Consider the following 11,242-nt stretch of genomic DNA (forward strand, 5'->3'; position numbering starts at 1 on the left):
CTGGACTAGGAGAGCACAGCTTATCTTAATATGGGTGTTGTGGAATGACCCATTAGACTAACATGAGGATGGTCAGTGTAGGGATCAATGTAGGAGTGGTGACTGATTAAAAATATTTAATTTATTTTGTTTTGCCTACTTGTTTTCAATATCATCCACGTTATTTGAGAATACAGTTGGCTGAAATGCTAGTCTTGTTGCTGGTGTGCCAAGCGGCCAATCACTGATTCTGTAGGCTGGCTGTCTCATTTGGCATTACCGCACCTGTGCAGTCGCCATCTTTACTTGGGCCGGCTGCACCATGTTAGTGCATTTGATTTGAGGCCTGGGCAGGTAAGCACCTGTGCCTGTTTTTTCTGTGGTGTTTAGTCTTGCTGCTGTGATGACCTAAACAGTTAGTTTATAATACCAGAGTGTGAGGAAAGTTCAGTGGCAATTATAGTTTGTATTCCTCTAGAAATTTTTTTTTAGCAAAACAGGTCATATCTGCTTTAACCCCTTACCGACCTCCGCCGTACTATTACTGCGGAGGTCGGGTCCCCTGCTTTGATGTGGACTCCAGCGCTGAGCCCACCTCAAAGCCGGGACATGTCAGCTGTTTTGAACAACTGACATGTGCCTGCAAAAGCGGTGGGTGAAATCGCGATTCACCCGCTGCTATTAACTAGTTAAATGCCGCTTTCAAATGCTGACAGTGGCATTTAACTGATGCTTCTGGCCATCGGGCCGGAAATGAGTGCATCGCTGAACCCCGTCACATGATCGGGGGTCAGCGATGCGCTTGCATAGTAACCATAGAGGTCCTTGAGACCTCTATGGTTACTGATGCCAGATTGCTGTGAGCGTCACCCTTTGGACGGCGCTCATAGCAATGCAGGAATTCAGCTACATAGGAGCGATCTGATGATCGCTCCCATGTAGCTGAGCCGATCGAGTTGTGCCAGAGGCTATTGAAGCATGGCAAAAGTTAAAAAAAAGTTGAAAAAAATATGAAAAAAATAAAACAATATAAAAGTTTAAATCACCCCTTTCGCCCCATTCAAAATAAAATAAAGAAAAAATCAAACCTACACATATTTGGTATCGCCGCGTTCAGAATCACCCGATCTATCAATGAAAAAAAGGATTAACCTGATCCCTAAACAGCGCAGCGAGAAAAAAATTTGAAACGCCAGAATTACGTTTTTTTTGGTCACCTCGACATTGCATTAAAATGCAGTAACGGGCGATCAAAAGAACGTATCTGCACCAAAATGATACTATTAAAAACGTCAGCTCGGCACGCAAAAAATAAGCCCTCACCTGACCCCAGATCACGAAAAATGGAGGCGCTACGGGTATTGGAAAATTGTGCAATTTTTATTCTTAGATAAAACATAACCTAGACATGTTTGGTGTCTGTGAACTCATAATCACCTGGACAATCATAATGGCAGTTCAGTTATAGCATTTAGTGAACCTAGCAAGAAAGCCAAACAAAAAACAAGTGTTGGATTGCACTTTTTTTGCAATTTCACCGCACTTGGAATTTTTTCCCCGTTTTCTAGTACACGACATGCTAAAACCAATGATGTTGTTCAAAAGTGCAACTTGTCCCGCTAAAAAAACAAGCCCTCACATGGCCATATTGACAGAAAAATAGTTATGGCTCTGGGAAGGAGGGGAGTGAAAAACAAGAACACAAAAACGTAACAGGGCAGGGGTTAATGGTATCGTACCTTGAAACAGATCAGTTCCTTACAGTGCCATGCAAGGAGTGTTTTTAAGGCATATTTACGTTTGCTTAGTTAGGCCCAGAAATATTTGGACATTGAAACAAATTTTGGCATTTTAGCTGATCATATAACAGCACCTTGGATGTTTTTTGGGTAATCAATATAACCTTAAAAAGTGCAGACTCGGCTTTAATTTGAATGTATTCTCACCCTAATTGGAGTTAGGGTTTAAGAATTACAGCTCTTTAATATGTAGCTCTTTATAAACGGACCAAAAGTAATTGGACAATTATCTCACAAGCTCTTTAATTGGCTGCAAAGGCTATTCTCTTGATAATCCATCAACAATTAAGCAAATAAAAGTGTGGCATTTGCATTTAGAAGCTGTTGCTGTGAACTCAAGACATGCGGTCAAAAGAGGTCAATGGAAGAGAAACAAACCTGTTAGGTGTCAAGTTCCCACTGCTATGCAGGGGAAATCTCAAACCATGTCCGCTGTGGTCTCCCATTCTCCTCCAGCCGCAGTGGAGCCTGCTCAGCAGACACTGATCTCAGCTTCTGGCTCAAGCAGATACTGTGCACTTGGTTACTGCTGCCTTTCCAGGCTCAGCCCCTGTTGCCAGCACTGATCAGTGGCAAGCAGATGTTCCAGGGACTATGTCCTGCTTTCCCCCTACTGAGCATGCCCACGGGTCGACCTCTCATTGGAGGTCGGGGGGTCACATGCTCAGGTCCAGTAGCGGCTCCTATTGGATCACTAGGAAGGTCCTGGAGAGCTACAGCTATAAAAGGTTCGCATGGCCATGCGCTAGTATAAATCAGTTCTTGTGTGTGTGTGTGGATGTATGACTGTTCCGGTGAAAGCTCCGAATCATTCCCATCCCTAGTGTTGATGTTTGCGAATGTTGGAGCTGTCTAGTGCCAGTTAGTGCCGTCCAGCACGAGGCACAATCTACAGCGTCTTTTAGCAGCGTTAGCCAGTGCGGCACTGTGCGCTTACCCGTCCCTAGTTAGGGCGGTTAGTGGTGTTTGCCAGAGCGGCGCTGCACACACCCAGTGCGCTAAACCTTTTTTAGTTTACTCCTGACACCACTGTAGTGGTGTAGAGCGCAGGAGGTCTCGAGGGACTCTGACCGAGTCTTGGAGCAGAGTTCTGTGACTCCTTGCTTGCGCCCTTCTGTGCGGTATCACGGCCCTGTGACACAACAGGGTTCGCTTCCTTCATACCGGGTGAAGCTAACCCGTGTGTTTTCTCTTAATACCGTCATTACCGAGCAGCAGGTGTCTTCTCTGCATGGTGGACCCCGGACTGCAAACGCATCTTATATCGCCTCTTATTTATATTTGGTGCGTTCCGCCAGTCCTAACACAGACCATCATTAGGCTGAAAAAAACAAAGCCATTAGAGATAACAAATGTCACAGAATTCTTCCCATGGTGAAAAAAATATTTACCCAAGTTAAGAAAACACTCCAGAAAGTAGGTGTTTCAGTATCCTAGGCTACCATGAAGAGAAGACTTCATGAGAGCAAACACAGAGGGTTCCCCACTTTATTCTTTCATGAGTTATTTACAAGTTTATGACCACTTATTACTTGTGTTCAAAGTGCTGCCCATTGTGTTGGATTGCCAATTAGTGATGAGCGAATATACTCGTTACTCGAGATTTCCCGAGCACGCTCGGGTGACCTCAGAGTATTTTTTAGTGCTCGATTTAGTTTTTATTGCCACAGCTGAATGATTTACATCTGTTAGCCAGCACAAGTACATGTGGGGATTCCCTAGCAACCAGGCAACCCCCACATGTACTTATGCTGGCTAACAGATGTAAATCATTCAGCTGCGGCAATAAAAACTAAATCTCCGAGCACTAAAAATACTCGGACCCCCGAGCATGCTTGCGAAATCTCGAGTAACGAGTATATTTGCTCATCACTATTGCCAATGCAACCATCTTCTCCCACTCTTGACACACTGATAGCAACAGCTAAATGCTAGCACAGGCTTCCAGTGGGGTCTTCTGAAGGCAATTGTCTATGCTGTGAAGATAGAGATGTGCAGCACCTAAAACAACAGATACTGGAAGCCTGTGCTAGCATTTCTTCTGTGATGTTGCTATCAGTGTGTCAAGAGTGGGAGAAGATGGTTGCATTGACAATCCAACACAATGGGCAGCACTTTGAACACATTTATTAAGTGGTCATAAACTTGTAAATAACTCATGAAATAAAGTTACGTTAAAACCAAGCACACCATTGTTTTTCTTGTGAAATTCTCAATAACTTTGATGTGTCACATGACCCTCTTCCCATTGGAAAATAAAGTTGGATCCAAAATGGCCGACTTCAAAATGTCCGCCATGGTCACCACCCTTCTTGAAACGTTTTCCCCCTCCCATGTACTAATGTGCCACACACGAAAAGTTGATATCGCCAACCATTCCCATTTTAAAGGGACACTGTCACCTGAATTTGGAGGGAACAATCTTTAGACCTAGGGGCGGGGTTTTCGGGTGTTTGATGCACCCTTTCCTTACCCGCCGGCTGCAATATTGGATTGAAGTTCATTCTCTGTCCTCCATAGTACACGCCTGTGTAAGGCAAGATTGCCTTGTGCAGGCATGTACTACGGAGGACAGAGAATGAACTTCAATATTGCAGCCAGCATGCAGCCGGCGGGTAAGGAAAGGGTGCATCAGACACCCGAAAACCCCGCCCCTAGGTCTAAAGATTGTTCCCTCCAAATTCAGGTGACAGTGTCCCTTTAAGTGTATCCATATAAATGGCCCACACTGTAGAAAGGCCAGATTACATTTGGACTAAAACACATCCAAAGAAGCCAGAAAAGTTCTGGAAAAGCATTCTTTGGCAAATGTCTTATGATCCAAAGCACACCATATCCTGAGTAAAAGATGGTGGAGGCCGTGTGTGTATATCTTTTATAGTATGTGAGAAAATGAGAGTACTCAGGGGATACCCAGGCAAACATGGAGGGAACATACAAACTCAATGGAGATATTATCCTTGGTCAGATTTAAATCCAGGTGCTCCAGAACTACATGACAACACTAATAATTACAGACCTAACATACAATCTATAAAAACAATGTTAAGGTTTTGCTGATCTGGTCTAAAATTAGTGGGGAGAATGATCCACATGAATATCAGATATGATGGAAAAGCTGAATTGTACTAGTGTCGTTGTGATGTGGTTAATAATCAAAATATGGGGGCAAGTTATATAGAAGGCTATTCCAGTTTAAACCAGAGTACCATTGGGGACAACAGAAAGCAGGTGCCTCCATTAGCAAAAGGGAGGTTGGGGTACCAGGTCCAATGGCTGGAACATGGGTGGTATACGGTACTCGCATTCCATTATTTTGGATGGTTATACAGGTAGGTAGGGGAGGCTGGATCTGTAAAAGATGCAATCAAGAGCTGTTGGGGCATCAGATTAGTCTGGTAGTTAATGGAGCACAGCTCCTGAGTTAGGTGTTGGGATTTTCGAAAAGACCCTTGCACTCTCACCAGCTTTTCCAACTGCTGGGTTTGGAGCCAGGATTTGAAACATTGATCTAGCGATGAGCATCTGGGCATGCTTATATATTCTGCTCCGAGTCCGTGCGGATGTATGATTTGCAGCTGTTGGGCAATCCCCACGTGTTGAGGCTGTCTATTTGTTACACAATACCCACGTGTTGAGGCTGTCTAACCTCACATCATGCAGATGCAGACTCAAATATAACATATGAGCACAGTGAGATACTCGGATAACATGTTATCCGAGCACGTTCATTCATCTAGTCCTCTTTATAGGATTCCCCCCCCCCCCCCATTAAGGATGGCAAGATGCCAGCTGACTATTATTCATGGCTAAAAAAAAAAAACCTTGGGAAAACAGATCTCCACATTAAAGCTGACTACACGGCCGACAAAGGTTGTATGTGTTCTGTCAATTTCCAAAATAGAGGTTGAAATAGAAGCCTCAGATTCAGTGAAAACTGTTCAGGTAATATGACACTTGTAAATATAAACAGCGTATCAACAGATCATGTATTGAACCACAAGTTGTTTACAATCTTTTTTTTTTTATTGAACTCCGTCTACTGCCATGAAGTAGAATATAAAGATTATCCATATTTTCGCTTTATGTAACACTAATTCAGCTTTGTTTCTTATTTTCTTGCAATCAGAGAGTGGGAAAACTTGTAAGTCTTTTTGTTTTGAAAATGTGCTTGTTAAAACAGCACTGGAAGATCTAATATATTAGTAAACTTGAAAACATAAACAAAGTTTCTTATTCAATCTCTTTTTACCCAGGAACCAAACAAATGTTCGGAGGATGCATACAGCTGTGAAACTTAATGAGGTTATTGTCAAGAAATCTCACGATGCAAAACTTGTTCTACTCAATATGCCTGGTCCACCTCGTAATAGGAAAGGCGATGAAAACTGTATCCTTTTCTACGAAACACAGTAGAATTCATCTTTGAAAAGGTAGTAGTTTTTTGTGGGAAAAATATACTCTTAACATAATGAAACCTGGCAGTCAGTCTCTGTATCCATGTAATTTATAGCTCAAAATGTGAAGTTTTGCTGATTTTGTACATTATAGAATTGTGTTTTCTGAACTATAGTGGCTATCTAGTGCTACACGGCCTCTGTTCTGTAAAGGAGCACTGCATTGTAATTTTCTATATACGGTATATCATTTTTATCGTCATAGGTCTGGTTCAATCACTTTAAAATGATCCACTCACAACCATTTCTAAATTTCCTCAACCTTTGCCACCAGATATGGAGTTTTTAGAAGTCCTCACAGAACATCTGGACCGAGTTATGTTGGTTCGTGGTGGTGGACGTGAGGTCATAACCATCTATTCTTGAATACCAGAACCTGGATGAAGTTTTTGCTGCACTTAGCAGGAGCCTTCAAACCTCTCTCCACATTGCAAAAGTATTAAGAGATCAGGAGAGTTGGGAGGAGGCATATGGTCAGTGCTCACAAACTTCACTTGCTTCCACCATTTCCCTTTAATGCCCTTACATGTGAACTGCAGCACCAGATCTTCCATTCCAGCACAAGTGCAACTGTTCCTCATATCTTCACCAGTGTGCTACTGATGAAGCTGGTTTCTAAATCCTTACATAAGTCTATGTTTCTTAAACTGAGCCGCACTGCTTAAGATGCTATAAATACTGGCCCCTCTGTGCATACTGTGATCCACTGTTACACTAATTTCTCCCCGACACAGACTTGGAGAACACATGGGTTATACAGGCAGAAATCAGAAGATAACTTTCATCTACGCATATTGGATATAAAGACCAGCCATTAGATAAAGCATTGGTGTGACAAGGAAAGGGAAAGAGGGAGTATTCACCAGCATGCTTTACCGTTCCAAATGTTCCTCCCTCCACGCCCTATTCTTGACAGCCGCTATTTTCTCCTCGGCTTCAGCAATTTGAGCCGTCAGGATTTGGGGTAACAGCAGACAATTAACTGACAACTTATATGGTCTTATTCAGACTGCACATGCCCCAGATCAGGAAGAATAAAGCCAAAGTCGCAGAAGAGGCCAAACAAGACATTAAGAGGACCACTCAGCTGTGCAGGAAATCAAGCAAGGGCTGATGCCGAGGAGCATGTTGCAATAATAATCTGATGCAAAAAAAAAAAAAAAAGTTTCTGCCTTTTACTTTTACTCTACCCATTTGCTCTGTAGTATTGCCTCTGAGGATCTGTGCCAGGACGGTGCACAGTGATTACAAATTTAATACAAAGTGCAAGGGCAACAGTTTGTGTAGATTCGGACTGGTATCAGGAAAATCAGGGGACCTTTTGGAGACTGTAACTTGCTTTTGCAGTCTCAAATTGCATGGCCTAGGATAGATTCTTTATGTAAAGTTCATTTTACACTATCCCATTCATAAGTCCTTAAGCTGTGATTTTTCTGCTTGCTTCTTTTGTCCTCCTTCACTGCAATGAAGTGGCTCCCACATAAAGGGAGAATACAAATTTGAAAACTAGTCAAAACCATCTCTAATACAGTTAGCTGAAAAATAAAATGATACAAGGCCGGTAATGTTTATGCACTTTTGAGACATCATATTTTATTAAACAAAACAAAAAATACAAAAAAAGTCTATATAAAAAATATATACATATAAAAACAGCAACCATACTATCCACAAACCGGTCTTCCAGAACTGTATTACATGGGATAAAGGTTGAAACTTTGTTGGGCTTTAATTTTCATTTGCACGTTTGTTCTTTTTGGTGGGCCACTTCATCGTAGTAAGCGCAGTTAATTCAGCATTCACAGTATATAACTATTAAAAAGAGAAACCCACAACCCATTCATTTTAGTTGTTTAAATGTTTTACAGTGCCATTGTTAATAGTGCTGTGACTTTAAGCTGTATGTGGCGTAGGTGTGAAAAAAAAGCACTCGCCAGTGTACATATATATTTTTTAACTATATAAATATATATAAAGAGATTTATTCAGAATGCAGAGTTCTACTGTTTAAAACAAAAAGTGAATTTAAAAAAGGTAGAGTAAGCATGTACTGCAAAGTTTTATTAATTTCGCATCTGTAGCACATTCAGTCAATATTTTTATAATTGTAATAGCTCAAGCTCCTCATCACTGAGGTATCTTGTAAAGTATATTTAAAATATTGGAAAGCTATATATGACTTATTTGCTTTTGGTGTTTATATTATTTTTTAGCTTATTCTGGTGCTTTCATGTATGAAATGAAACTGTAGTGTTTGCAATTAATGTATTCCATTTGTCCTCAAGTCAGTAAAAACCTGCCAAATACAGTAGTAAAATGGTCTCAAAGACTGCAGCATGAAGTCAGTATCTAGAGCAAAATCAAACAACCACCTTTAATAAATACATTTATTCTTTACTAGGTGTGTAACACGTGGCTCTCCTCATCATCCCTCCATTTCAATTATAGGCTTGAACTACTTTTGTAATTTGGGCTTTGCAGTTGCATCCATTCTTGTGTACAATGAGAAAAGCGGCAGCCGTGCATTACTGCAATGCAAATTGTTTAATTAAGGCGATGTTAGCAAATACGAACATGACAGTGATCATAACTTCATAAGGTCCAAGCTTTTCTGTGTAAAGGTACCTTCACACTCAGCAACTTTACAACGAGAACGACAACGATCCGTGACGTTGCAGCATCCTGGTTAGCGATCTCATTGTGTTTGACACGCAGCAGCGATCTGGATCCCGCTGTGATATCGCTGGTCAGAGCTAGAAGTCCAGAACTTTATTTGGTCGTCGTGTATCGTCATGTTTGACAGCAAAAGCAACGATGCCAGCAATGTTTTACATGGAGCTAACGACCTGTGAGAACGATAAGTGCGTCACCGCTATGTCACAGGATCGCTCCTGCATCGTTGTGGAGCTGCTGTGTTTGACATCTCTACAGCGACCTAAACAGCGACGCTGCAGCGATCGGCTCGTTGTCTATATCGCTGCAGCGTCGCTGAGTGTGACGGTACCTTAAGGCATCTTTTGCAGCAGCCACAGGGTAAATTTTAGCCTGTTTTCACATTTGTACATAAGTGGTCCATGAGTTTTACTATTTGTTCCTTGAAGTGCCTCTAAGAGTGAAAAACTGGCTTTCTTGTGCTCCAATACATAGATCTTAGCAAACAGATGATGTGACATTGTAACAAAGTTAAGAAAATGTGCATTTTTCTCCTATACTCATCTTCCGGTTCTATGTAAATGAGGCTTAATCCTTGAACAAAAAAGTGTTCATCTTTGTGGAATACTTTGCGTGCCTAATTTCCCATCATTTTGAATCCCTCTATTCTATTACAATGAAACCAAGTATTTTTGTTTAAATTCCAGAGCTAAAAGTCATGAGAATATTACTTTTACAGATTAAGTTGAGGCAATGTTAACCTTATGTCTGTGATGTATGTTTATTTAGACCAAGAAAGCTCCTAGCATCCAGACTAAACCTGCCCAAAAGGTTACATCAGCCTGATGAAGGCTTGTTCTTTTGGCCTCAGTCTGGTCAGTATAAACAAAACACACTGGATCCCTATAGGTGACAAGGTGCCAGAGTATGGCATCCATTGAATGCATTCATCTGATGTATACATTCTAGATTATATTAGAAAAGGGGTCATAGAGATCAACATTTATTCAGATATAATTATCTGCGTATTCTTGCAAGATTAACAAAAGCAGCTCAAAACTGGTTTGCCAAATATCAAACCGATAAAAATGAGGGATTTGAACAAAATCACATTCAAAAGTTAAACTTATAAGTCGCATCTTTGTTTATATAGAACCAAAAACTACTTTTAAGCTTTATTTACCCCCTCAAAAAATTGCATCAAATTAAAAATTGCCAATTTCAAATCTGTGCTAGAGAGAAAAAAAAACAAACACAAAAAAAAAAAAACCCCAATTGTGCTTCATTGCTAATGAAGTAGCTTGGCTAGGGTTTTGCTTAAAAGGAGCAATTCATGAAGAGGCCAAGATTTACTAAACCTGCTGTTAGTGTTCATTTGTAAATCTCAGAGTTGGAGGGTGCACATTCTTGCTTCTATGCAGACATATCAGGGACCTTTGAGAAAATAAGAAATATTTTGGTAATAGTTCTATCAACGAAAGGGGGAAAAAAAAGCAGGGAGACCTAGCAATGCCTCAGCAAGTGATAAGACTTGAGTAAGCAATTTGCTTTTTCTTTACACGATGACAAATGGCTGAGAAGTCGGTCTTCTCTAAAATCTTCCAATACTGTGAGGCTAACTGGCATGTCCTGATTAGTACTTTGGGTGGGAGGTAATAAAGTTCAGTGCTAGTGTGGCAGCTTAGCGATTTCAAACAAGTTGCACTACAAGGGTCAGGATACTAGGTCTGACACCAAGACTTTAGTAAAATGCGCCAACATCTTATTCTCCTGTTAATTTAACTCACTTTGTGCTACCTGTGCAATATACATAAATATATATATTCATACTTAGACATATTTAAATGTGTTTTGAAAAGTTCTACCACCAATGTGATCTTACAAGAAACCCTCAACTGCACTCTATGTTTTATGTGACTCCCAGTTACTTGACATGTGCTATTTCCCTAGATGGCTAGTAAATACAAAATGCTTTAATTTTGTCTGTTTATTATTATGGATATAGATTAAAAACCAGTGTACAAATATTTCTGTTCCAAACCAAATGAATCACTGCTATAGACTGGCTGCTTTCGTTATGTATCTTACAGGACTAGTTTCATGTTTTGTGTAGCTATTTAGTGTGGTTCTCTTTGTGGCTGAATGCTCTTACTTACTCATACAGCTTTAATGTGCCGATTTAATTTGTTTTCAGACTGTCAGCACAAAATGCAATAAACCTAATTTTATTACACCCTTTTGATGTGGTGTTGAAAATGTTATTACACAATTTTAAGTTGTCTTCTGAGAAAACAAAAAATACCAAGAAGTACCTGCTTGTCTGAATGCTAACCAAGTGATGCCACACCAAAGCTC

The 11,242-nt window shown here is 40.7% G+C and overlaps 1 protein-coding gene across 2 annotated transcripts in view; it reads left to right on the forward strand.

Moving 5' to 3' along the window:
* The window catches only part of SLC12A5 (solute carrier family 12 member 5), a 124,177-nt gene extending 115,545 nt beyond the window's left edge, over nucleotides 1-8,632 (forward strand). The window contains exons 24-26 of one of the 2 annotated variants that reach the window (XM_077251695.1): nucleotides 5,908-5,922; nucleotides 6,035-6,168; nucleotides 6,510-8,286. In XM_077251695.1, coding sequence (XP_077107810.1) covers nucleotides 5,908-5,922; nucleotides 6,035-6,168; nucleotides 6,510-6,601 — 241 coding nt within the window. In that variant the 3' untranslated portion in view covers nucleotides 6,602-8,286. Of the gene's footprint in view, nucleotides 1-5,907; nucleotides 5,923-6,034; nucleotides 6,169-6,509 lie in introns of both variants that reach the window. The other variant, XR_013213348.1, reaches the window with a different exon arrangement.
* Nucleotides 8,633-11,242: the final 2,610 nt, after the last annotated feature.

Source organism: Ranitomeya variabilis, chromosome 4 (assembly GCF_051348905.1).
Source record: "Ranitomeya variabilis isolate aRanVar5 chromosome 4, aRanVar5.hap1, whole genome shotgun sequence".
Taxonomy (NCBI): Eukaryota; Metazoa; Chordata; class Amphibia; order Anura; family Dendrobatidae; genus Ranitomeya; species Ranitomeya variabilis.